Genomic DNA, 27861 nt, shown 5'->3' with positions numbered 1-27861 from the left:
GCAGGGGGGATGCTGATGCAGAGCCAGCACTGGTGTTGGTGGCCTTTCCCTGAATTATCGCCACTGACCGCCCAGGGGCCCCACAGCAACCAGCTAGTGAAATGTCTGTGTGTTGTTCCCACTGAGTGAACTGAAGAGAAGGCGATAATGGGCAACTGTAGCCAAAGGCCTTGGGAGCAAATCTACACCCCAACCCCCCTTTAGGTAGCTTATCGGACCCCAGACAGGACACAGCAGCTTTGGGAGGGAGGAGAGAAGAGAAAAGGGAAAGGGCTGCTCTGACACCTTTGTGTCACTGGACTATGACCCTTTGCTCCTGGGTTACCTCTCACCTGGAGGCTAGTGGCTAACATAAGATGGGGGGGCCAGGCATCACCTCAGGAATGAGAGGTGAAGGGAATCTCAGTCCTGGAGCTGGGGCCTCTTCCTCCCAAGGCCCTCTTGCTCCTACCCCAGCTGGGCCTGAGTGGAAGACCCCTCCAGACAGAAGCAGGGCAAAAGGAGCCTCGTCAGCACAAATGGAGCTGCCACGCTATCAGACGGTTCCTATATAATTTTTATTTCTGGAAGTTAAAGTAGATACAGCAATATACAAAAAAAAAAAAAAAACACAATAATATAAATTTTTACACTAGGAAGTATACATTGGAATTCGAATGCAGTGGCTAGGGACAGCAGCTTACAAACCACGGGAATTCCTTGGCTTGACTGGGGACCGGCAGGGGACAATAGACAAAAAATGGGCAGGTCCTGAGGACTGTTTTTTGAAGGGGGGGCCAGAATAAGACTCAGCTCCTGTCAGAACTTTTGCTATATATAATCAGTTAAAACCAGACAAGCATGCTACCTAAAGCCATGAACTTTATAATACTTGTTCCAGAGAAGCCCAAGCCCTTGCCCTAGGTCCCTAGGGATTAAACCCAATGGTAAGCCCCAGCCTCACCTTTCTACATATTCTCTCAGTTTATGAGTTCAGCTTATTGTGTACTGAAGAGTGTTACTGGAGAAGGGAAGTTCCCTCCACAAATAACCATCTTGAGGCCAGGAGGACACAGGTGGTCGAGGCAAGCCCTGTTCATCCTCACCCCCTTAATCCAGACTATAGTTAATCTGGGTCTAACAAACAGAATTCTAGACAATCTGATCAACTGAGGCAAGGTGGTTTTGAGTCACCAAATCCAGCCCTGCCTCTTGGTCAGAGAAGGCCCATGTCGCCAGCTGCTAGGCGTTCCAAAATGCAGGGCGGAGGTGTGCTGACAGGCGGAGGCAGGCACTGACAGGAAGGCCAGAGCAGGTGCAGGCATTCTCATTGTTCTGCCTCACCCGGGGGCCCCAGAGCGGGCAGACAGTCACCAGCTTTGGGGGAGGCCAGGTGTGTACACCTCACAGGAGGGACAGGCCTTGATTTTATCAGTCAGCCTTGGCCCTATATTAACAAGTGAAGAAGGGGTACAGGTGCCTTTGGATGTCACCAAGAAACTGGGATAAGAACCATATTCCCTGAGCTCAACTAGACACTTTGTTGGGGACCTGGAGTCTGAGTCATGTTCAACCTATAACTTCTCTCTTTTATCTCCTGAGGTCCCAAGACCAGGATTCCTAAAACAAATGGGACAGGGGTCCTTTAGACGAGGGAAGGAGCTGTGCCCCTAGCAGGGATCTGTGGGAAAGAAGCCAGCGGGATCCTAGGCCTGATAAGGAACACGCAGGAACAAGCTGGCTCTGAAACAAGGGCCAAAGTCCAAAGAGAAAGGGAGCAAGGATTTTCAGGCCCCCCTCCCAGCCTTACCCTCTAGCAGGCCAACACACTCCAAGGAAAATAAAATAAAATAAAATAACAAGAGTCTGGGATGTTTGGTTCTCCTCAACCCTCCAAGTTCAAACCCAATAGCCACGTCTTTTAAGGGTTTGATCTGATACCCATTTTAGGGTTTATATAAATTATCAGCCTGAAGATAGCTGAATGCTTAAAGCACCAAGGAGGCCATTAACTGAGTCTTCTTAAATGCAGAAAGGCTATGCTGCTACAGTGTGTTTTGCCCTTTAATTATTATTACGTTTTTAATTTAAAAAGAAACCTAGGGGCTTAGATAGTCCTATCTTCTATTTGGACGTTAGCAAGGTTAAAAGTGCAAGGCCGAGAGCACGCAGCTACAGGCAGCCTGTGGCATTAGCTCACAGAAATGGGCAGAAGGATGCCGATGGCACCAGGAGGCACTTGTCTAACAACAAACGACAACAATAAGCTGCTGAGAAAGAGGGCAGGGGGAACAAAAGAATACAAGACATTTCCGTTTTTCTCCCGCTGGCCACCTCCTACCATGCCCCCATCATGGTCTCAGAGAACGTTCTTCTTTGCATTTAGATAAAAGCACATCACCCACACTCACTCGTTTCTCTATTTTAAAAAGTGCCCAGATTGCTCAAAGATAGCAGAAGTAGGAGATTTGAAAAAAAAAAAAAAATCTGGAACCACAAAGAGGAGCTTCAGATGCTCTGGGGTTTGGCTGCTTAAAGGGCGGTGGAACACGGGTAGGTGCCTCAGTCACATCTCTGCAGCTTCCGTTCTCGCTCCTCACATGGGGGAGGTAGCGCACTCCGAGGTCAACTCCATGTCAAATGTGAGGGACTCTGAAGAGAGAGAAAATGCTGGTTCAGCCACCTGACCCTGGAGCAGGCAGGGCACATCCCCCCAGCCCTTCAGGGGACAGGGCTCAGGTCACCATGCTCACCAGTCTTCTGCCCCTTCAGGCCAAAACAGGGTCAGAAAAGCCAGATTTCCTCCCCTTCCAACAGGGCCCTGCCCTCTGGAAGGGCTCAGCTTCTTTCCTACCTGACTCATTCCCAGCTCTCCATGTTTCAAGAAGATCTAAACTTGGCAGCTTTAGTCACCAAGTGCCTAAAATGTGACTAGTCCAAATCAAAGTATGTTATAGTTGTCAAAAGCCTACATTTAGAAGACTTGGAATAAAAAATAATGCAGAACTAATTTTTTTCTTATGTGTTGAAATGACAGTATATCAGATTTACTGGGTTCAATAAAATATATTGTAAAAATTAACTTCATCTGTTGCTTTTTACTGTTTTCAATAGGGCTATTACAAAAATTATATTTATATTCATGGTGTACATTCTGTTTCTGCTGGAGAGCTCTAGAACCTCCTCCTACCAATGTGGTGACAGGCTCTGTACACATCAAGATCACGGAAAATGGGTCGACATGCCTCACAGGGACAAAGTCTGAGCACCAAATACTCACCAAACTGCCCTCCTGCTGAGGGCTCAGCACCTTCACCATTATTTCCAAACTGCATCAATGAATCTAAAGTGCGGGGGGACATCGGCAGGTCAATGGTATTGCTGCAGGTCGTTCTGTAGGAAATGGGGAGCGGCAGGAGGGGAAAGGGCCGGGTTGACAAGACACAATGGAGGAAAAAAAAAAAAAAGAACAAAACACACACACACAAGCCATCAAACTCTGGTCTCCAACAGAAAAATAAAAGCTCAAGCTTTTTAAACACACAAGGTCACTCTGAGTGCTAAACACAGCCCAGGAGCTTCCAACCCTTCACGGGATACTCTCACCCGGTGTCCTCCCTATTCCTGGGGGATAACTGAGGACATCAGAAATGAATGCAACATTTGGGAAAGGAAGCCACTTACGGTGTCACACAGATAAACTTGGTCTTCAAGTATGGGGCAGCACCTGAGAAAAAGAAAACTGGACTTACTGATGGTGACCTATGTGTACAGGACTAAAGGAAGCTGTTGGCCTCATTGATGCAAACGTGAAACTCCATCCTTATACAGATTGTCTGAAAACCTCCATCTGACCACAGGGGTTGCCCTTCCTCATCACGTACTATTTGATGTCTCAGGCATTTGCAGTCTGAAGTTCAATTCTTCATACAAGGCTTTGCCGAGCTGCAGAGACTGTGGTGTACCTTGTCTCACCTGAGCCTAGACTAATGGCAAACCTTGTGTTCAGGTTTTACCTGGATTATATAAACATTCACCTGTCTCCATGTGGTCTGAAGACTCTCCTCTTGCCTGGTCATATCTCTTAGATAATTTCTCTGCCTATAGGAACCAACTCTATATAGACTTGGCATAGTGTTCCACCCAGATACCAACATGACCCAGTCTTTAAGAGAACACAAAAACAATGGCTTCCCAAGCTGAGGGTTTTATTTCTATTCCTACAAGCACTATAATCTGCCTCTATCACACCTTTCTTTCTCTCTTTCTCTTTCTTTCTTTCCTGGGGATTGAACCCCAGGAAATGTAGCTCTGCCACTGAGCTACATCCCCAGCTCTTTTTATTTTTTGAGACAAGATCTTGAGAAGTTGTTGAGGGCCTTGTTAAATTGTTGAGTCTGCCACTGTCCTGCCTCAGTCCCCTGAGTTGTTGGGATTATAAGTGTGTGCCACCAAACCTGGCTTCTCGCACACTTTTCTAGGAGGATATTGGTAATCAGTTGGATAAATACATCAAAAAAAGGCAGCCTGTATACACAGGGGAGATGTCATGTGGTGCAGTACAACTGATCCAACTAGAAGTCAGGAGACCAGAGAGCCCAGGGACATCTTCAATAGCTAAGAGTCCTGGGGCGAGACACTTTCTCAAGTAGAGGAAGAAAGAGGTTCTGATCATCTATAATCCCAGTCATTTGTAATTCTGATTGTATTGTTAGAAATGTGACAATTAGAATCAATGAATTTTGGATACTGAATGCTTGCACTAAGAAGTCCAGGAGCCTTGAGAACCCTGGCAGAAGTCCAGGACCTTGAGGATCCAGGTGAACAAACTACATAGGAGGCAAGGTGTTTGGGTCAAGAAAAGCACAGACAGACACACTGGGGGATGAACAGAGAAACTGAGGGATCAGATGCATGATGAGAGTCTGAGAGGGCACCAAGGGGCAGCCTGTAGGTGGCTAGCCAAGTTTACTTTTTGACCAAGAAACAGATTAAAATCAGTACAGAATCCAAAGAAACTGTGGAGGCAGGGTTCTGGTGTCATAAATTCAACTCTTTTGGTCCAGACCTGAGAGGAGCTGACATCCTAGAGAGAAAAGGAGTTCATTCTCCAGTGATCAAGGGAGCTGAGAAAAATAGCTTTATCCTAAGAGGGAACTGTGGAAGCCAAGAACTAATGCCCAATAAAGAAGAAAAAGCTGATTTACATGTGGCACCATACAAGGTTGTGAATGTACTTTATCTAATTTATAAGTGGCTCAGAATCCTTCCTTCAGGCCAAAAGAAGATACTGTGTGGGATTCTGGTGGAAAAGTAAGGAGGAGGGAAGAGTCCTGGAAAGAGGATCTATCTCTGAGAAACTTTCATACCATAATGCTCTCAAGATGGAAAAAGAGAAGAAATGGTCACAGGTTCATCTCCCCGAGAGTCTCATTTGAAAGTTCCTATCCCCTCGCCACACTCTTGCCAAGCTCCTATGCTCACTCACAAGGCAGGCACATCTTAGGTAGTTAGTTTCTTTATTGTGATCAGTGCCTGGCCCCCAAGGAACGTCTCCTGGCAGGAAAGGATGTGCCTCTCGCCCATGGGATGGATGGAGATGGAGGATGCAGCCTCAGACTGGGAGCTGGGATCTTGAAAGCAAAACTAGTCCAAAGGACCAGCACTTAAACCTCAATGTCCTGTGCAGAAAGAACAAAGAGTAGTGTGAGAAAGGCTGATAAACAGATCTCCTAACTGAAACACAAGGTGGAAAGAGAGATAAGCGGTAGACAGGAAGTGAAAGCTAAACTCTTCCACACTATGAACTGAACTCAATACCAGAACAAAGGGAAAAGGAAAGTCAACTGTCAACGAGCTCAAATTCCCTCTTCCAAGTCTCATTTCCCCCCACCCTGAAAAATCCTTGGAGGGAATTCCTGTAAAAGGGCAGGAGGGCAACCAGTGGGGTTGTGCGTGTGTGCTATGTGGACAAGAACAGTTTTTTGGTTTTTGTTTTTTAAATATATTTTTTAAGTTGTTGATGGAGCTGTATTTTATTTATTTGTATGTGGTGCTGAGAATTGAACCCGGTGCCTCACACATGCTAGGCAAGTGCTCTACCACTGAGCCACAACCCCAGCCCAACAAGAACAGTTTTTTGAAAAGCAACTGGGATAAGAAAGTCAAATCTTCAAAGGATTACTTTGAGAGAGCCCACTGTTGGTTCTACAATTACAAAACATTAAATAAAAGGCTGGGGGTGTAGCTCAGTGGTAGAGCACTTGTTGAGCAAGTGTGAGGCCCTGGGTTCGATTCCCAGCACCAAATACATAAATGCAAAGATTTGGCAAATAGAGGCTCCTCATCAGGATGTGGACAGAGACTACAGAGTCAAAGCAGCAAGCACTGAATGGGAACAGACCAGAGGACTCTACCTCCTCTATGCTTGGGACAGCCCCAGAGACTAGAGGCTTAACGTAAACTAACTTATATTTAACTTTTATACTACATATGCTCTTGCACATTGAAAAATTTCTTATTTTTAATAGCTGTACATTCTAAATACCAATTTCACACCCCTGTCACCAGTTTTTGTCCTCCCCTACAAACTTGACACTCCTCACTCTGCCGCAAACCAGGCTGCGATGCCACTAAGGACCATCTCCTCCAGCAAGCCCTCCTTCAGCTCACCTGACAGTGGTCATGCATTTAGTGATAATAAAAGAAAGCACACCAGACCCAAGGCAGAGTCTCAAATCTTCCGATATCTACTAGATAAGAGTTATTTGGACATTTGCCTGTCTATCCTCTAAGAATCTTGTAGTTTCCAACTTCCCCCAAGAAGTACATGCCATAAATGTGGAAAATCAACAACTACCTGGGTCAGCTTCAGGATGCTCCTGGCTTTCTGGCCGACAATACTTTCCAAATGCCTCCTCCTTAGGAATGTCAGGGTAGAGATAGACCAGTGGAGACACCAGGATATTGGTAGCGTCCATGATTTTATAGCCCATGATGATTTCAGCAAATGACATATTATTCAGTTGCTGCTTGGTATATGGTTCCACTGACTGGATCTGGGTCTTTCCTAATGGGATTTCGGAAGGAAAGATAATGAAACCCATAGCCAGTAATCTCAGAGAAAATGGCTTGTTTATCTTTTCTGAATGAAGAGTTATGCCAGCCCAGAGTTTGATACCCTGAATAGCCATCCAGTTGCGGGGCACTGTGAAAATGTTGAGATTGACTCTCCCCCAATTCTCCTTTTTTCTTTTGTGGTAAAAGAAAGTAAATCCAGGGGTGCTTTACCACTGAGCTACATCCCCAGCCCTTTTTTTAAAAAAAATTGGTTTTTTTTGTGTGTGTTTTTTTAAATTTTTAGACAGGGTCTCACTAAATTGCTAAGGCTGACATCAAATTTTTGATCCTCCTGAGTAGCTCAGGTCACAGGCATGTACCACTATGCTTGGCTTAGGCTGACTTTGAAAGGCTATTTAGTTGGTTCCCAGGCTTAAATATATTAATAAGTTAGGGAAGAAAGGAGATGGGATAAAGAATAAAATTTAAATCTCAAATTAAATCAACAAATATCAGCCACTGGAGCAAGCAACCTGACAAAGCAATTCTTCCACTGGGAGAATCTGAAGAGAAGTTACTCAACTGTATACAAGCCTGGGGATCAGGAGAGGCAAGTTTGAGGCCATCTACGACCTCCAGGGGGCAGTCAGTGCTTGTGTCTAGTGTCTAGTAGCAGCCAAGCGGTGACAGCAGCAAGAGCCAGGGGTGGGGTAAGCAGAGCCTTGCTTACCACTGATGTCCTTTTCCACCCAAGTGAAAGTGACTCCTCCTTCTTTGCTGCTTTCACTGAATCTCAGCAGGAAGGTGCCTGGGGGCTTGGTGCTCAGGATGGCCCGCTCCCGCTCCTTACTGATGAAGCCCATTATGTACCTGGAGCCAAAGAGGGGCAACCACATTGTTAGAGGGTATCCCCAGCCACTGGCTTACTGAGAGAGCACCTGTGACATGTTCGCACGGTGCCCTCTGCCAGGCAGGAGTTTCAACCTACCCTTCATTCCAAAGGGCCAAGATGTACTTCTTCACAAGGTCAATGATATTGTCTAGCCAGACCCAGAAGGAGAAGCCCTTGCCAGCCATGTTTTCCTAGGGAAAAGAATAATAGGAAAGCTAAGTCCACCACCATCCAGCCTTTTCCCTCTTGGAACACAGTATACCTCCAAAATCCTTCCAGCCCATTTACCCTCCAGGAGGTCCCACTGGCTGCTGGAGGAAGAGTTCAGATCTCTAGGCTTCGCGTCCTCTACAACTACCTCCCAGATGAGCACTCCACTCCCAAGAGGTGACCACAAGAATTTAACAAGATCACTTACTTTGCAAAATTTAGCCCATGTGATCTGACACCCTGAATAGTTCACACCAGGTCCTAAAGAAAAAAAAAAAAGTAGAAAAGTTTCAGCTTTGTTCAAGATCTTATTTCTTAAAAACAGAAAGGACATATATTTGCCCCACAATGGGCCAGGAACCACTGGCTTTCACACGTGTGAAGATAGCCAGTGTGTGTGCATGCCTCTGTACTTGTTTCCACAAACACACATGCAAACACATATGCCCATACCTGTCACCTGATTCCCACACCCGAGTTGCCCTTTAGCCCAGCAGAGGGTGGGTAAGTATCAAGCCCCCCTGCTTTTCCTAGCCTGCTGTGGTGGTCTGGGGACTAACCAGCTCACAACTAGGATTAGAAGGTTGCATTTTGTAGCAGCACAGGACAAAGCTACTTTTAACTTTGTGTCTAGATAACACAAAAAGTATTCTACTTAAATTTTTTTTTTTTTTTTGAGGGGAGAAAACTTAAAACCTAGCCTGAGTTTATTGAAGAAATGGATGGGAAATGTCAAGCCTTTAGTTCCATCCTCTAACACACACTTACAGTATCTTCTAAGGTCAGACAGAGTACTGCCCTGGAAGGGCGAAGATGACAGCAACCAAGAGAAAAGTAATCTTCTTCCCACCTCATAAAAAATGGTCACCAGGATGCAAACTTGTTCAGTGCCCTGACTTCCCAACCTGGCACCAGCAGGGTGCCTTGCTCAAGCTCCCAGGCCAGATTCCTGGTCTGAGGAGGGCAGCGGGGTGAATAGGCAAGATGTAGACCTAAGAGTTTCTCTGCCAGCGTGGTCAGCTGCTCGATGCTCAGGCCTCGCTTGGTGGTGGAGGAGAACTGCCAGCTCAGCACCTCAGCCACTTGATCCCAGGTTCCAATTGGGGGCTTGGTGAAAAAATTCACGTTCTATTGAAAATAACACATTTGCTCATTTAGATGAGAGGGTAATGCTAATGACCTGCCTCAGGTACCAAGAAGTTACAAGAGAACGTGGTTTCCAAGAGGTTGGGACACTAACCTTCGGGTTGTTGGTCAGCATATTATACCACAGGATCGAGGCCCAGGCATTTGGCATCTGACAGATGTTGGAGATCACCACAACTGGCAAGGAGTGGGTCTGTGGAGTGTGTGGGGGATGAGTTAGGGAGGCAGAGGAGTTTTCACAGCTTCCAAAATCTCCATATTGCACAGGTTTGGAGTTAAAAAAAAAAAAAAAAAAAAGCACACCTGCTGATGATTCTGGGCAAGGAGGAGGAGGAGGAGGACAATGACTCTCACTGAGTCAGCGCAAAATGCCCAGAGGGAAAGCATGCCAAACACAGGCCCAGGGCTTGGCTGCGTCGGTACCAGTAACTTGTACAATCTGACAGCTCAAAGCCTGACTCAAGCCCCCAGATCCCACCCTCCCCACTTTTTTTTTTTTTTTTAAAGGAGGAAAGATGCATTTTGACTCATGGTTTCATTTTATTTATTTATTTTTCTGTGGTGCTGAGGATCAAAGCCAGTGGTAGGCAAGCACACCACCACTGAGCTACAACCCCAGCCCCAGATTCCCCATTTATAAGACTTGGAAAAGACATTCTCCAAAATCCCAAGAATCTGCATTTTCCCATGAAACACAACAGACTCAGAAATCAAAGCCTAGGATTCCTCCTTTTCCTAGTCTAATTCAATTTAAAGATCCAGAAGGCATGCAAAAGAATGCAAATGCCATGATTTTCTGCATACTCAAAACGTGGCTGCTGGGGCTGGGATTGGCGGTTCAGCACTTGCCTAGGACGTGCAAGGCCCTGGGTTCGATCCTCAGCACCACAGAAAAATAAATAAATAAAAATAAAGATATTGTGTCCAACTACAACTTTAAAAAAAAAAAAAGTGGCTGCTAAGGATTTTGCCCAAACTTTCTACAGTTGACCCTAATCATTTTCTAAATACAGTTTCTCATATCAAGTCTGCCAAAAGTCAAGTGTTCACACGTTTTCTAAGCATTCGAGCAAATTTTATTCTTGGATGGGACACCAAGAATCTTTTGGAGGAAAAAAAATAATAAATACGTATTATACTTAGGAAACTGTGATCATTCCAACTTCTCTAGTAATAAAATCTCACTAGACCTTCTTGTTCTGAGTCACCCCTGCATGTAAGGCCACCCCAATTCTGCAGAACTTACCTCTAGGTCGATCTTGAGGCCTTGGTGATACACCTCAGTCTCAAAGGTGATCAGGTGCAGCTCCTCAGTCACAATCAGGGAGGCCTACAATAGCAAGAAAGACACTCCTCTTCAGAGAGAAGGGAACTTGGTACCAACAGCCACAGTCTTAGAAAGTGACACTCCACAGCCTTACTATGCAAAGAAGGGTGAGCCATAGGACGGTCACAGACAAATTGCCAAGGACACACACTGAGCACATGCTCTCTTTAATATGCGGACCCTCCGATGCTGACCTTCAACCTGATCTTTCACTTGGTTTTTATTATAGTATCACACAAATCCTACAGGTTACTTATAAAGGTGTAAGGCATAAACAACAACAAAACAATGGACACTCCTGCCATGAGCAGTGGCAGATGCCTGTCATCCCAGTGTTCAAAAGGCTGAGACAGAAGGATCACAAGTTCAAAGCCAGGCTTGTACGACTTAGGAAGACTCAAAATAAAAACTAAAAAGGAATGGAGATGGAGCAAAGTGGTAGAGTGCTGTAGGCTCAATCCCTACTTAAAAAAAGAACATCTGTGAATCTGCTGCCCAGTTTGTTGACTGGATTTTCTTTCTTCTCTTCTTCTGTTGTTGTTGCTGCTGTTGTGCTGGAGATCAAACCCAGGGCCTCATGCCTCCTCTACCACTGAACTACATGAACTACACCCCAAGCCCTACCACCCAGTTTAAAAGACCATTACCACTGAAATTCTGCAGATGTTTTTCCTCTACTCCATTTCTTTCCATCTTCCTATAGAATTAACTGCCATTTTATTTTTGGATTTATCATTTCCTAGCTTTTCTTTACAGTTTATTTATTTCTCTAAGCAATCCATATATTGTTTAGTTTGAGATGATTGTATACTTCAGACAGATGGAATCCCACTCTGTATTCTTTTGTGGCTCACTTTTCACTCAATGTGAAATTTGTGTGGGCCCCTGCAATTTATTCTTTTTCACAGTTATATAGTGTTCCATTATAGGACTACACCACAACTCAGTTTTCCATTATAATGTTAATGAGTACTTCTTTAATTTTAAGTTCTAAATTAAAATTAAGTAGCACTGATATTTTGTAAATGTCTCCTGTTACTCTAATGCAAAGATTTCTCTATTGTTGAATCCTGCGAATACCTCTGCTTGTTTATTGGGTATAGTTTTTTTGTTTTGTTTTGTAAGAGTCAGAATCTCACTATGTTACCTGGGTTGGCCTCAAACTCCAGGGCTCAAGTGATCTTCCTGTCCCAGGCTCCTGAAGAGCTGACACTTTAGATGCATATGCCCAGCTATGTTCCTTTATTATAATGGCAAAATATTTTCAAAAGTGACTAACAATATTTACTCCCACCAGCAGAACAGCAACCTTATTTTTTTGTTTGTTTGTTTTTGTCTTTGGTACTGGAGATTGAACCCAGAGGTACTCTGCCACTGAGCTATATCCCAAGTCTTTTTTATCTTTCAATTTTAGACAGGGTATCACTAAGTTGCTGAGGTTGGCCTCAAACTTATCGTCCTCTTGCCTCAGTCTCCCAAATTGCTGGGACTACAAGCGTATGCCACAACACCCAGCAGCACCTAATTTATTTATTTATTTTTAAATATTTAGTTTTTAGTTGAACACAATATATTTATTTATTTATTTTTGGTGGTGTTGAGGATCCAACCCAGGGCCTTAAGTGCTCTGCTGCTGAGCCACAACCCCAGCCCCATCAGCAATCTTATTTTTAACAAGAGTTACAAATGAATTCTCAGAAATAGAATTACAATTTTTTTTTCTTTTTGGTGCTAGGTCTTCAAGTTTGCTAAATATATGCTTTATCCCTGAGCAACATCCCCAGACTCCTTTTCTGATTATGGAGGTAGTATATTCAGTTTAATATGCAAATATAACAGATAATATAAAATAGCCTTGTCTATTAACATCATCAGTAATATATAAGCTCTGTGGGTATATATTTCTCCAGAAGTTTTACTTTTGAAACAGGCTCCTTAAGTTGCCCAGGGTTGTCTATACTCCTGGACTGAAGCAATAAATCCTGCTTTGGCCTCCCTAAGTAGCTGGAGCTATATACATGGGCAACCATGCCTGGCTTCAGAAGTTTTAAACATATGTGAATACATGTAAAACCGTGTAGTGCATTTTTTTTTTTTTTGGTACTGGGGATTGAATTCAGGGGCTCTCTACCATTGAGCCACATTCCCAGCCCTATTTTGTATTTTATTTAGAGAGAGGGTTTCACTGAGTTTAGCATCTAGCTTTTGCTGAGGCTAGCTATGAACTTGCCATCCTCCTGCCTCAGTCTCCCAAGCTGCTGGGATTACAGGCGTGTACCACCACACCTGGCCAGTGTAATTTTTAAAAATGCACTTCTCAAATTATTTCACATCTTGCTTTTTCTTTTTCTTTTTTGACTGCTAGGGATCAAACCCAGGGCCTCATACACGCTAGGCAAGTGCTCCACCAATGAGCTACAGCCCCAGCCCCAGTTTTGTTCTTAAAAACTTTAACTCGGATTTGTTACATTTACACCCTTTATTCCATCTCATTCGGAAAAATAGGTCAGTAAAATGGAGCCAGCTGGCAAAAGATGGAAGGGAATTTGGAAAGCCCCAAGCAAGGTGGAAAGCGTCCCTCCTACCAAGTGGGTGTGGACAGTAACTCAGCAGGGGACTTTCCACTTCTCCTAAATGAGGAGCTAACTCCCCAGACACAAAGAGAAATGCTCCAAGCCAGAGAACTCCACTGCATACGGGCTTTCTGAACACCTCAGGGTGGCCCACGGTGACTTTTCTGAAGTAACAGCTTAAAGCCTCTAATTCTGGGCAATAAGAGGACTCTCTGTCTTTCTCTCCCTCAAAAGAATGCCCCCCCACAATGGCTTTCATACCCAACAACTTACATCACAATTGGCGCGGCCCCCATTTCCACATCTTTGCTCCCTGAGGGTCTGTAAAAAAAGAAAAAGTCACATGAGGCTGTCCCAGACCTTCACTTGGCCAGAGGCTCTATGTGAAGAGGGGTTCAGGCTCCTCTGACATACCAAGTGCTTGAATTCGGCAGAGAGGCTGCCATTGTTGGACTCTTCCATGTTCATCACTTTTGTGTTTGTGCCCAGAATGTTAAATTTCCGGGATCTGAATCACAAGAGAAAAACCAACCACAAGGGTGACTGAGTGGCCAGAGGATAATGTTAGATTAAACAAAACAAAAGGAAGCTTCTAGGCTTAACTTACCCTCTGAGAGCTGCAACGTCCCCAGAGTCTCTGTTAAGAACACAGATTAAGATTGGTGAGAAGACCGGCATTTCTTCAAAGATCCTACTCTGTGTTATTTACGTGGATGGAAAACTCTGGTGCTCTTGGGAAATTCTTTAATTTAGTTACATTTTAGATGTGAAATATAAATCCCTGTACATGCTTAAGTAATAGACACTCCAGGGGAATCCTGGTCTTTACATTCATCAGAACATAGCATGCCCACAAACCAAGAGTCTAGAGGTGAGGACATGATCTACTTATAATTCTATCCTAGGCTGGATTTATATTTTTCTATAAGATTCAGCTGAACATGAGCAAGAAAGCACATGACCTTAATTGCTGCAAGCAACCATGTAGCAACCCAGAAGGGAAATTTGGAGGGCAAGAGATGGTTAATAATGGCAGAGGAAAGAGACAGATCTTGGATCCTTGAGGACTTCTATGAGTCATTGATCTCACTATCATTGGGAACTTGCCCAAACTCTGCATTTCCAGTTATACAGGGTTGCAAATATCCTAACTTAAGCCACACTGGATTTTCTGTAAACGTCTGCTGTTTCCTGCAACTCAGAGCAAGCTCTTTCTTTGAGACAGCTGGAAATATTCTTCCAGTGTGATCACTCTATTTTAAAACTCTGTTGTTGAATATATCATTTTTTTAAAAATACTGATGTTTTAGTTGTAGTTGGACACAATACTTATACACAATATTTATTTATTTTTATGTGGTGCTTAAGGATCGAACCCAGGGCCTCACATGTGCGAGTTGAGCGCTCTTCTGTTGAGCCACAACCCCAGCCTGAATATATCATTTTTTATATAGTCACATTTCTTAGTCTTCTCCCCCGCTTTTTTTTTAAAAATTGGGAACCATTTTAACAGTTCTTCTCTATTGTTATATATTTATCTACATATATAGAACTAATAATAGGTACTGTTTGTTAAACAGTACATTTTATGTGTGTTTATAAGAGAAAACTGATTAATTTTAAACCATTCATAAGACTTCTTTCCATACATAACATCTCATTTCTTTGTTTATTTGTTGTAGTCCTGACAATTAAACCCAGGACCTCAAGCACACTAAATAAGTGTTCTATCACTAAGCTACATTTCCAGCCACCACATATCACATTTTATTTTATTTAATTTATTTATTTTTTTTTTTTTAGAGAGAGAGAGAGAGAGAGAGAGGGAGAGAGAGAGAGAATTTTTTAATGTTTATTTTTTAGTTTTCGGCGGACACAACATCTTTGTTTGTATGTGGTGCTAAGGATCGAACCCGGGCCGCACGCATGCCAGGTGAGCGCGCTACCACTTGAGCCACATCCCCAGCCCCTACATATCACGTTTTAAAACATAACAGTTAGCATGATCAGAAAGTTCCCCTTCATGCCTAACTTATGCATATGTATTTATTCATTTGTTTTTTATTTGCAGTACTGGGGATTGAATTTGGGGGCACTCTACCAAGAAGCTACATGCCTAGCCCTTTTCTTTTTTCTTTAAATTTATTTTTTAGTTGTACACAATACCTTTATTTTGTTTATTTATTTTTATTTGGTGCTGAGGATCAAACCCAGGGCCTCGAATGTGCTAGGTGAGTGCTCTACCGTTGAGCCATAACCCCAGCCCCCTAGCCCTTTTCTTATTTTTTATTTTGAGACAAGGTCTTGCTAAGTTGCCTAGGCTGGTCTCAAACTTGCAATCCTCTTAAGTTGTTGGAATTACAGGTGTGCACCTGTATATGTACGTGTGTGTGTATGTGTGTATATATATGTGTGTGTGTGTGCGTGTATAGATATATATATATTCCTTTTTTGTATTATTATTTTGTTGTATAATTGGCAACCAATAAACTCTGCTGTTTAAAATGTGTAATTTTTATGTTTTTAATTATAATTGGGCATAATACCTTTATTTTATTTATTTTTTTTATGTGGTGCTGAGGATTGAACACAGCACCTTGCCCATGTTAGGTGAGCGCTCTACCGCTGAGCCACAACCCCAGGCCCTAAAATGTGTAATTTGATCAGGTTAATTTATGTGTATGTGTGGTGTGTGTGTGTGTGTGTGTGTGTGTGTGTATGTGTGTGTGTGTGTATATATATATATACACACACACATACTATGCCCGCTTGTAAAACCATCAATGCAATCAAGGAATGTATCAATCACCCTCAAGGTTTCCCTATGACCATTTGTAATCCATTTCCCAGGCCTACATTCAACTCTGCCCTTGGCCAACCACTGCCTTCTGTCACAATAGATCATTTACATTTTTAGAACATATATATTTGTATATCTCTTTTGGGGGGTCTGGTTTCTTTCTACTCAGCATAATTATCTTGAGATTTATTTATGTGTTACAGCTATCAGTCAAGCTTTGCTTTTTGTTGGTGAGTGTATTCTGTGGATACAGTACAAATCATTTATTCATTCACCTGCTAATAGACACTTGTGTATATCTGCTTTCATTTTTCTTGGGTTAATACCTAGGAATGAAAGGACTGCATCATATGGCAGACGCAGGTTTCACTTTTTAGGAAACTGCCAAATGTTCTTCCAAAGGGGTCGTGCCATTTTCCCATTACATATTTATTTACCTATATTCTCAAGATACCCTTATTAAATTCTAAATATGCTAGAATATATTCATACAGACTGTTAAAAGTAAAATTTAAGCCAGGTGTAGTGGTGCATGCCTGTAAGCCCAGTGGCTCTGAAGGCTGAGGCAGGAGGATTGCAAGTTCAAAGCCAGCCTCAACAACAGTGAGGTGCTAAGCAACTCAGAAAGACCTTGTCTCTAAATAAATACAAAATAGAGATAGGGATGTGGCTCAGTGGTCAAGTGTCCCTGTGTTCAATCCTCACTAAAACATAAGATTCAAATTTCCCAATTGAATCCTTAATATCAAAATCCCCCCAAACCATCTGCTGAATAATCCATCTTCTCTTCACTAAGGTGAGATTTCATTTTTAAACATACTAATTCCCTATATAAACTAGAGGTCTATTTCTAGATTTCAGGTTTTGTTTCAATGATCCATCAACTTATTTCTGTCCTAGTTAACACACTAAATTAGTAACTGGAACTTTGTGTCACATTTTAATATCTAGGAGGGCAGCTTCTCATACCACTCCCTCTCCCAGGTGTTTTTAATTAAAAAAAATAATAATAAGGTGGATATGGTGGCTCATGTCTGTAATCCCAGAGACAGGAGTCTGAGGTAGCAGGATTACAAATTAGAGTCCAGTCTCAGCAACTTAGCAAGGCCCTATCTCAAAATAAAAAAATAAAAAGGGCTTAAAAAAAAAAAATAGAATAGTGGTTGCCAGAAACTAAAGGGAAGGGGAAATGAAGGGAAGTTGTTCAATTGGTATGGAGTTTCAGTTTTGCAAGATGAAAAAGCTCTAAAGACCTATTGCACAACAATGTGAAATACTTAACAAAGCTGAATTGTATACTTAGACATGATTATTATGGTAAACTTTACAATAAGTATTATAAATCTTTTTATTTAAAAAATAAATTGCTATCTTTTTCATAAATAAATTTGTTTACTTTTTCAGCTACAGTAAGAAGATAAAGAAATCTTTTTCAGCTAAGATAATAGAAAAACACATTATGGATTTTCAAGAACCCTATTCATATTTTGGTTGTTCCTATATTAACTAGGAAGAATTAACATCTATATAGTAAAATCAGGAATATGACTTTTCTCACTTTTTTAAAAAAATTAGAGTATTATAGTTATACATATAGTTGGGTTTATCTCATCACTTTTTAAAAAATGTTTATTTTTTAGTTTTTTAGGTGAACACAATATCTTTATTTTTTATTTTTTTAATGTGGTGCTGAGGATTGAACCCAGTGCCTCACGCATGCCAGGCGAGCACGCTACCACTTGAGCCACATCCCAAGCCCCTATCTCATCACTTTTGAAACTATCATTTCCTCACTAAAATTTCAGTTTTCTTTAAATAGATCATAAATATTTCTGTTAATTTATCATAATATATTTTTAACTTCTGTTGTTTATTGTGATATCATGTTTCTATTAAAAAGCTAAAACAAGGTTAGTTATTCATTATTGCATACTTATTATACCTACACTTTGTCAATTTCCTTGATTTCATTAATAATTACTTTCCAGTTTATTCTCATGAAATTTCTTGATAATTATATTACCTAATAAAAACAAGTATACATTTTTTCCTAATCTCTTCAAAGGATAAGTATATTTTAGATTTTGAAAATATTGTCATTAGGGCTGGGAATGTGGCTCAAGTGGTAGCGCGCTCGCCTGGCATGCGTGCGGCCCGGGTTCGAATCTCAGCAATCTCAGCACCATGTACAAACAAAGATGTTGTGTCCACCGATAACTGAAAAATAAAATATATCAAAAAATTCTCTCTCTCTCTCTCTCTCTCCTCTCTCACTCTCTCTTTTAAAAAAAAAAAAAAAAGAAAAGAAAACATTGTCATTATATGGTATTTTTTTTTGGTGGGGAGGTTGCTAGAAATTGAGCCCAGAGCCTTTTACATTCTAGGGAAACACTCTACCACTGAAGTATATCCCAAGGCCGAGGAACATTTTTTTAAATCCATTCTTTTCATATACTATCCATTTGGCATAATATGTATAAATTACATTCATAAATAAAATACTAAATAAAAAAAAAGAGGAACGGATGGTCACAGCAGCAATCCCAACTCAAGTCTATACCACCAGCATTATTCTGGCATGAAAATAATATACTACAAGGCTTCTGGAAACATTTGTTCACAAAACAAAGATTTCTGAACAGAGATAGTCTCTACCATCAAACTATATCTGTCAAAGTTCTCACTTCTCTGTTCCTCATTTGAAAAAAAAAAAAAAAAGACCAAGGCTGGGCTCAGTAGCAGAGTGCTTGCCTAGCACGTGTGAGGCCCTGGGTTCTATCCTTAGTGCTTCATAAAAAAAAATAAACAAATAAAATAAAGGCATGTTGTCCATCTACAACTACAAAATTTTTTTTTTCTAAAAAAGAACTATGTTTAGGAATACTTACTTGTCAATACACACTTTAATTTTAAGCTGATAATTCAACTCAGGGAATTTGACCAGCAGCCTATTAAAAAAAATAAATAATTAATAAATAATTTTTTTTTTTTTAAAAGTCAGTATGCTCCCCCACCTCAAACCTCCAGTTTAGATAATGTAAAGTTCATAATTCCTCATTTCTAAGAGGTCATAATCCCAAATTCATCCTCCAGGCAAGGCCATCTTTGATCTTAAGCTGAACATTACCCACTTTGGCCAAAAGGTATAGATAAAAAGCCTAAAAACTAAGGATGTGGTCAAAGTTATAGAAGTTTCACAAAAGGATAATAAAAAACATTTAGTGAAAAATACCACAGGAACATGCTCTGTAGCTGGTATCATTTTTATTAAACTTATAACTCAATACCAAGCTGAAGGTGATTCATATCTGTGATCCCAGTGACTCAGGAGGCTGAAGCAGGAGGATCACAAGTTCAAGGCCACAAGTTCAAGGGCTGAGGATGTAATTTATTGGCAGAATGCCCCTGGGTTCAAATCTCAAGTACTACACACACACACACACACACACACCATGCTGGCAAATTTCATACTCACAACAGCACTGCCTGTGAGGCCTGAAAAAAAAACAACCTGAAAGTAGGTGCAGTGCTGGTGCCTACAGTTCCAGCTACCAGGCCAAGGTGGGAGAACTATTTGACTCCAGGATGTGGAGACCAGCCCAGGCAATACGGTGAGACCCCATCTCAAAACAAAATACCAACTCTGACTCTAAAGGTATTGTTCAACAAAACTTCCACTCAAGCAGAAATGCGATGGCCTACCTGACTTTAGTGGTGAACTGGACACCAGTCTTGATGACTAGTGGCCGGTCAGGATGCATGGGCATGCAGGGCTGCCGCTCAACCACAAAGGCACTGAAAGGGAAAAGGTCAGCTTGTCACATACTACTGTGGTGACAAGTCTTTTTTCTGATTCTCTTAAGTCAGTTAATCTCTCACCTCAGGACATTTTTTGGGGCCAGGGGATGAGAGAAGGTGACAAAGATTTTAAGTTACCTTTTCATTAAGTTTCTGAACAGCTCCACGATTCTCTCCTCCAGCATTGGCCGGTGCTGTACAATGGGGTCCCCTTTGTAGGAAACTTTTTGCTGCAACTCCTCCAGTTTCTTGATTTGCTGGCGGGTCTGAAGTTGGGATTCTGCTAATGAGGTGATCCTGCCAGTAAAATAGGAAAGTTTCCAGTTACCTGGTAAACAGACTCAGGTGGGAATGGGAAAGGGAAAGGGAGGGGCATACCATAGGTATAAATACCACTAAGAAAGCCCCTCAAATAACAAAGGGGAATTTTCTTTTTTTTTTTTTTTAAGAGAGAGAGAGAGAGGGGCAGAGAGAGAATTTTAATATTTAGTTTTTAGTTACTGGCGGACACAACATCTTTGTTTGTACGTGGTGCTGAGGATCAAACCCAGGCCACACGCATGCCAGGCAAGCGCGTAACCGCTTGAGCTACATCCCCAGCCCCGGGAATTTTCTTCTATTGTGGTAAAACATACACGGCATAAAATAGACCATTTTTAACCATTTTAAGAATATAGTTCAGTGACATTAAGAAAAAGGAATTTATTTTGCTTTTTTTTTTTTCCTAATAGTCCCTTCCTAAAATTTCCAATTTCAAAGATGGGATTGGACATAAAGGAAGAAATGTTAAAACTTGCAGCCTTAGGAGACACTGGTGGAGTCATCACTGGAACATGAAAACATGAGACTCCGATTCGGTGGACATGAACTATAAAGATTGGCACTCACTTTAATCATCCTAACTTGTACATATGTCAAAATGTGAAACTGGGAACTAAAGGAGAATAAACAGCCTAAGAAGACTTGGATTTAAGCCAAACTTACTACCTGTGCAGGTTTGGACAAGCCTCTTCATCAGGGTAGGTCTGGTGCATGAAGGAAAGGGGTCGATGTGCATGATTCCCACAAGCCCTTTCAATGTCAACTCTCAACAGATATTATGCTTCAAAATGTTAATAACATGCATAGAGGGAAAAAATGAGCAGAGATCCCTGTGGTGGTGCACACCTGTAATATCTGCAACTCAGGAGGCTGGGGCAGGTAGATCACAACTTTGAGGTCAGCCTCAGCAACTTAGGCCCTAAATAACACACAGAAACTGACTCAAAATTTAAAAATTAAGGGGCCAGGGTTGTGGCTCAGTGACAGAGCGCTTGCCTAGCAGGTATGAGTAACTGGGTTGGATCCCCAGCACCACATAAAAATAACAAATTCAAAAATAAAGTTAAATTTTTTTTTAAATAAAAAGAACTGGAGAAGTAACTCAGTGGTAAAGTACTGCTGGGTTCAATTCCTAGTACCAAAAAAAAGATTGTACTAACTTTGTGGGCCTATGGTTATGACCATAATTCAATTCAGTTTCTAAAAGGAAAAGAAAAGTTTCTCTTCCAACTGTTACCAGTTTTCCAGACGATCCAGGCAGATGTTAGGAGGGCCTCCAATGCAAGCAATCTGTTGCCGCCTCTTCCAGTCAGCCAGCTCTTCGTCAGTAAGCGTTTTCTGCACATACTCCATTGCTGACAAAAGCCCCGCCAGTTCACTCACGATGCTCTGGTTGGAAACCAAAACAAAGTCAGAAAACATTTCCCCACACTGTCTCTAACCACATTCTTTAGTCAGTTCCAGAGAAGGAACTTATTAGAAACCAGTTCTGCCACAAGACATGCAAGGCACCAGGGAAGCTATCCAAGGCTCTTACTCTCCGCATCTGGTCCAGCGCTGTGAGCATCTGCTCCAGCTGCTGCATCTTCTGCCTGGTCACGGACTGGTTGTTTCCATTCAGATCCTGCATGTCTGTAGGCAAAGGAAAGACCCCTTGACCAGAGGGAATACTCTCAGCCTTCAAAATAAGGCTTCGGAGCCAGCTGCAGTGGTGCCCGCCTACAGTCCCAGTTATTCAGGAGACTGAGGTAGGAGGATTGCAAGTTCAAGGCCAGATTCAGCAACTTAGCAAGGTCCCATCTCAAAACACAGACAATAAAAGAGGTACCATTAAGCAGCAGGAGTCCCTCACCTCCCACCATAAAGTCTAACAGAGTTAAGACAAACAAGTCTTTAAACTCACTTTCTATGGGAGATTTTAACGTCTCTAATATTCACTTGCCTCCTTGACTCTTGAGGGTTTTATAGTTGAAATCAAAGTCGTCCTGGAGATTCTCTACCACTTTCATTTTCTGTTCTAGATCCTGTTTAAAACAAACCAAAAACAGAAGTAAAATTTTAAAAAGGTTTCCTTGGGAAAAAAAATTTCTCAGAAGAATGAAAATGTGCACGCAAGACCCACTCTCGATAGCCCCAATCCAAGCTTCTCAGCCAGGACCTACTTTACCTGTACTCTCTTTCGAACATCCTGAAGGTGCTGCTCCAGCATCTGCTGCTTTTCCGTCACCACAGCAGCTGTGGGGTGGTTGGCCTGTCCCCCTTGCTGCCAAATAGTGGGTAAGCACACATATGAACACACAGAACATGGGGGAAGGAACACCCCGACCTGGCCTCCATCCCTCCCTACTACCCTTACTTGCTATCCCCTGCCACTAGGAGAGGAGAGGAAACAGAGGCAGCGGAACTGTGGGCAGGGTGCCAAGGATTCCTCATGTTTTACCTGTGTCACTGGCTTTTTACCAACAGATCATACTATATACCCACTTGGGATTTAACTAGGAGTCCACATGTTGAACTAAGACATGGTCCCTGCCCTCAAACAGTTCATGGGTAAGGATGTAAAGAAATTTCAGAACAGGCTGGGGTGTAGCTCAGTGGTAGATTATATGCTTGGCATGCTGGGTTCAATTTCCAGCACTACAAAAATAAACAAATTCAGAATACCTGATGATAGCAGATGTCAATCTACTGAAACATGGTGTGCAAACATTTCTGTGGAATAAAAGCGCCATCCTGCCCTAAGGATGAAATTCCGTATCAACGGATGTGCTCTCAGGGGAGAAGGAGAGTCTAGTACCTTGAAAAGATCAATTAGTCCATAACATTTTAGGATTTGCTAGGTTTTGTGAAAGAGCAGTAATAAAAGATCTTGGACAGAAAAGACCATGTAAAAGCCAGAGATCAAGATAGTGTGATAGTGGCCCAAGGACAGAGATGGCAATGAATGGGGCAGATTTGAGAGTCCAGGAGAGATGTTATCTACCCAGCATTTCAAGCTAGAAACCCTTAGGCATCTGATTTCTCCCTGATTTCACACTGACTCATCAACCCTCCTGGTCCATTCCCTGCAATCTCTCAAACCGACCTTGAGTATCAAGGGCTCAGTTCAAGACCCAACTGCTGTTCTCTTTGCTTCTAAACTCTCTTACTTCCAATCTGTTCTCTACCTTTCTACCAGAAGTCTCCAAAATAGGTCTGAACATGCCAGTTTAAAAACTCCCTCCCTTTCCCATGCCTAGCCAAGCAAAGATAATACAAACTTCTTAGAAATCTTGGGAGGGCAACCCCTGCCCCTAGTTACTCTCCCAGGGGTGGGAATGATTCATTTGATTGGTAAGACTGAGAGAAAGACTCTCTCTGTCCAGAGACATGTCAAAGAGCCCAGTCGTGGAGCTTCTGCCTGCCTCTCTCACTGTTGCCTGCCTCAGCTTGCTTGGGGCAGGAGCAGGTCCTGGTTTCTAGAAGTCTCCTTCTTTGTATTCAGCAGGTATCAGTCCATGGTCTCTTAAGCTTTGTAACCCCCATCTCTCCATCCCAAGTTCTAACTCCGGCAACAGGTGTTAGAAAGACCCTGTGGTTATCAGCTTAAGCCATGCTTTCCAGTCTAGTTCTACCAGAAATATAGCTATTTTCATTTGCATTTGGCTCCCATGTCCTAGTTCTCAATTGGTGCTGCTCTTAAAGGGAGCAGAACCCAAAACACAAAGATATTGCAAACAATCTGATAACAACTTAACTTGCCCTCTCCATGTCTCAGTGACCCCTAACCACCCATTCTTCTCTGTATATAGTGTGCTCCCACACTTCACCTCCTGCACACTGTCCACTCAGCCTGGTGTGCACCTCTGCCCAAGTACCCATGAACTTGTTCACTTTCACTTTCAAGTCAAAGGTTCACTCTCCTGTGAAATCCTCTACAACTTCCTTGGACAAAATGACTCACATCCTCTTCTGTGTTTTTCTCACCTTGAGTATTTGTGCATAATCTAACTAGCTTCAGAGCCCCTAAATAGCAGGGATTACTTTTTTTTTTTTTTTTTTTTTTTGGTACCAGGGACTGAACCCAGGGACACTTAACTAGTGAGCCACATCCCCAGCCCTTTTTAAAAAAATTTTGAGATGGGGGTATCACAAGCTGCTTAGGGCCTTGGTAAGTGGCTGAGGTTGGCTTTGAACTTGTGATCCTGCCTCATCCTCTGGAGTTGCTGGTATTAGAGGCGTGCACCACTGCACCCAGCAAATTGTATCTTTTCTTCTATTTCTTTATGCTTTTACCTATGCTGGGCATTTAAGAATGTGCCACATGATATAAATGGAGAAAAAAAGAATGAAGTCTGGACTGAGGCCATAAATATCCAACTTATAGCTCTCTATCAGAGACTGTGAATGTTTTCTCTTGGGGCCAGATGATGAATGTTTTTTGCCTTCTGGGCCACACAGTATCTGCTTCAAATACTCAGTTGTGCTACTGTGGCATGAAAGCAGCCACAAATAATTCATAAATGAATAAACGTGGCTGGGTTCCAAAAAACTTCATTTATAAAAATAAGCCATATGCAGCGGCACATGCCTACAATCACAGCCACTTGGGAGGCTAAGGTAGGAAGACTACTCGAACCCAGGAGTTGGCACCAGCCCGAGAAACCTGGCAGGACCCTGTGTCTTGGAGATGCGGGGAAGAGGCTAGATTGGGGCCTTTGACAGTTTTCAGACCCTGGGTCCTACAGGACTAAGAACATTCTTTTGCTTTCCTACCTCCCATGGTAAAATTAGAGCCTCTACTCAAATTGACTTAAACCAAAATGTTTTTTTTTCCCTTGGGGAACAGGATGAAGACATGAAGGTTCTCATAATACATAATACACACAGAAAGCCTCTTAGTCTCTCAGGTTGCAGGTATGGAACAGTGAGTGTTATCAGTGTTAGCTTCTCTTTCACCCACATCTGAGTATAACAGTTTTCTGTGAAAGTTCTTCAGTGGGTTCCCGTTTCTCACAGTAGTGGTGATATTGGTGATGTTGATTAATAGCAGCAGCAAAAGGCAGTTAACACTTATTTCACACTTCTGTGCCAGATACTACTCCAAGCATTTTACATGTATGAAGTAATTTAATTCTATGATGTAGGCACACTGTCGTTCCCTTTAAAGGAAGAGTGAGTAAGTAGTTTTCTTAAGATGCACAGTAAGTGGTAAAGCAGTAGGATTCAAACTCAGTGAGTTTGGCCTTTGAGGTGAACTTCTCTTCCAAAGCCCAGTTACTAGGTGTGACTAATTAAAAACACTTTCATGTGGTCCCTGAGTCACTTAGGTCCCCTCACCCGGCCAGATACTGAACTTGCTACCCTGCTCCCAAGAACATATGTGTTTATGTTTCCATCTTTGAACACGATCTTCTTTGAGCCCAGTGCTCTCTCATCCTCTGTCCGAGTTAGTTTTAAGGCTCAGCTCAAACACAGCCTCCTCTTTCTATGATGCTTTCCCCACAATCTAGGTTGACTTAGATGATCTTTCTTTTATCACCTTAATAAATTGTTCTATTAAAAAAAAAATGCCTGGAAGGGTGGCCCAGCCACTCAGGAGGCTGAGGCAGGAGGATCATAAGTTTGAGGCTAGCCTCAGCAACTTCGCAAAGACCTAAGCACTTAATGAGACCCTGTTTCAAAACATATTATATAAAAAAGGCTGGGGATGTGGCTCAGTGGTTAAGCACCCCGGGGTTCAAATCCCAGTACAAAAAAAAAAAAAAAAATCATGGTGTTGGCTTTTTTGGCAGTATGGGTGGTATAACGCTTTTAATGTATTTTTCAGTGTATTTTTATGGTTACTCTATTTTAAATGTTTTTCCTTTGTTCCGAGTATAGTTAATATTGCTTGTGCAGTTGTTTAATTTTCTGTTTCTCCCAATCTGATGCTGTTTCTTCCTGGGTCTCACCTGGGCTGCAGTGGCTGCAGTCTGGAGGAGGCGGGACTCTTCCCACAGGCACCTGGCCACTATTCGAGCGATCTCCATTGGCTTCTCAAGATACCTACTCTGTATGTAGGAGAGAAAGACAATGAAAATCTGCAGTGGACTTTGGAGATGTGGACTGAATTTTGTTAACTTACAACTAATTTCTATATAAACTGAGGAAAGCCTTATATGTACTACGTGAAACAAGAGCTGAAGGCCTCAAAGCCTGGCAGAAATCAGTGGGGAAGACGGGAAAAGAGAAGAAGAAAGGTGGTTACAATGATAACAGACAGCATATGAGCCTGGTACCTGATTTTGTCTAGGAGTATTAACTTTCTGGCCAAACTTCTTTTTTTTTTTTGTACTAGGGACTGAACCCAGGAGCACTTTACCTCAGAGCAAATCTCTAGCCCTTATTTTTTTTTATTTTGAGACAGGGTCTTGCTAAAGTGCTAAGGCTGGCCTCAAACTTGCAATCCTTTACCTCCAGAGCTGCTGGGATTACAGGAGTGTGCCATCATGCCCAGCCAATTTCTAGTCAAACTTTTTTTTTGGTACTATGGTTTGAACTCAGGGGCACTCGATCACTGAGCCATATCTTCAACCCTATTTTGTATTTTTTTATTTGGAGACAGGGTCTCACTGATTTGCATTTGCTAAGGCTGGCTTTGAACTCATGATCCTCCTGTCTCAACCTCCCGAGCTGCTAGGATTACAGGTGTGCGCCACAGAACCTGGCTCTGATCAAACTTTTAACAATTAAAATAAGAATTGCTGGGCACTGTGGCACATGCCTGCACCCCCAGCTGCTGGGGTGTCTGAGATGGGAGGATCGAGAGTTCAAAGTCAGCCTCAGCAACAATGAGGTGCTAAGCAACTCAGTGAGACCCTATCTCTAAACAAAATACAAAATAGGGCTGGGGGTGTTGCTCAGTGGTCAGTGCCCCTGAGTTCAATCCCTGGTACCCCAAAAAAGTAAATAAATAAAAGTAAGAGTTTTCCAATGGGGGCTGGGGTGGTGGCTCAGTGGTAGAGTGCTTGCCTAGCATGTGTGAGGCACTGGGTTTGATTCTCATCACTGCATATAAACAAATAAAGTAAAGATCCACTGACAACTTTTAAAAAAACATTGTCTGGTGCAGTGGCATATATCATATAATTTCAATGACTTAGGCAGCTGAGCCAGGAGGATATCAAGTTGGAGGCCAGCTTGGGCAATCCAGTGAGACCTTTAGCAACTTTGCAAGACCCTGTCTCAAACCTCTTGTGAGGGGTAGGTGCTACTAGCCTGCTAACATAATATGATTAACATTACAACAATCAATTTATTACTTCAGCTGTGACATGAGAAGTCAAATTTCTGGTAATGATGCTTAAGGGTGAGCATGCAGAAAATTGAGAAAGGGCTAATTCTTTCTCCTTTGATAGGCTCTCATTATTTAACCAAATAAGGAAAGAAGTTCTTCCAGGAAAGAAGCTAACACCCTACTCTGCGGATCCACCGTCTCCTGTACATTTTCCCATCGCACCTGAAGGAACTGCTTGATTCTTCGCAGATTGTGCTGATAAAGAACATTGGACTCTTGTAGGAAGCGGCTGTATTGCTGGTCAATCTCACCCAAGAGATTATGAAACACCAATGTGGCATGAGATTCTTTGCTGGCAGCATATGCCCTAGGAAACACAATAAGAATAATTGTGAAACCTAGGTGTGCGCGCGCGCACACACACACACACACACACACACACACTCAGAAATCACCATGAGGAGAGATTTAAAAAAGGCAAACCTGATGCTATAACCC

General features: G+C 42.3%; 1 protein-coding gene across 5 annotated transcripts in view; it reads right to left on the bottom strand.

Annotated features, from left to right (window-relative positions):
* Positions 1 to 538: 538 nt before the first annotated feature.
* Stat3 (signal transducer and activator of transcription 3) overlaps positions 539 to 27861 on the bottom strand; it is a 60553-nt gene continuing 33230 nt past the window's right edge. For 2 of the 5 annotated variants that reach the window (XM_076871425.1, XM_076871426.1), the window contains exons 3-24: positions 27586 to 27730; positions 26039 to 26137; positions 22273 to 22368; positions 22048 to 22129; positions 21643 to 21737; positions 21343 to 21494; positions 19923 to 20081; positions 19689 to 19781; positions 18875 to 18934; positions 13794 to 13823; positions 13601 to 13694; positions 13460 to 13507; positions 10533 to 10616; positions 9381 to 9479; positions 9133 to 9268; positions 8349 to 8401; positions 8027 to 8121; positions 7769 to 7908; positions 6836 to 7048; positions 3664 to 3706; positions 3260 to 3372; positions 539 to 2631 (exon numbers count right to left, since the gene is read on the bottom strand). In XM_076871425.1, the coding sequence (XP_076727540.1) occupies positions 2576 to 2631; positions 3260 to 3372; positions 3664 to 3706; positions 6836 to 7048; positions 7769 to 7908; positions 8027 to 8121; positions 8349 to 8401; positions 9133 to 9268; positions 9381 to 9479; positions 10533 to 10616; positions 13460 to 13507; positions 13601 to 13694; positions 13794 to 13823; positions 18875 to 18934; positions 19689 to 19781; positions 19923 to 20081; positions 21343 to 21494; positions 21643 to 21737; positions 22048 to 22129; positions 22273 to 22368; positions 26039 to 26137; positions 27586 to 27730 (2185 nt within the window). In that variant the 3' untranslated portion in view covers positions 539 to 2575. The remainder of the gene's footprint in view (positions 2632 to 3259; positions 3373 to 3663; positions 3707 to 6835; positions 7049 to 7768; positions 7909 to 8026; positions 8122 to 8348; positions 8402 to 9132; positions 9269 to 9380; positions 9480 to 10532; positions 10617 to 13459; positions 13508 to 13600; positions 13695 to 13793; positions 13824 to 18874; positions 18935 to 19688; positions 19782 to 19922; positions 20082 to 21342; positions 21495 to 21642; positions 21738 to 22047; positions 22130 to 22272; positions 22369 to 26038; positions 26138 to 27585; positions 27731 to 27861) is intronic. The other 3 variants (XM_076871429.1, XM_076871428.1, XM_076871430.1) reach the window with 3 other exon arrangements.

Source organism: Callospermophilus lateralis, chromosome 11 (assembly GCF_048772815.1).
Source record: "Callospermophilus lateralis isolate mCalLat2 chromosome 11, mCalLat2.hap1, whole genome shotgun sequence".
NCBI classification, from domain to species: domain Eukaryota; kingdom Metazoa; phylum Chordata; class Mammalia; order Rodentia; family Sciuridae; genus Callospermophilus; species Callospermophilus lateralis.
Note: the sequence above shows the minus strand (reverse complement) of the source record. Positions and strands in the feature narration are given on the sequence as shown.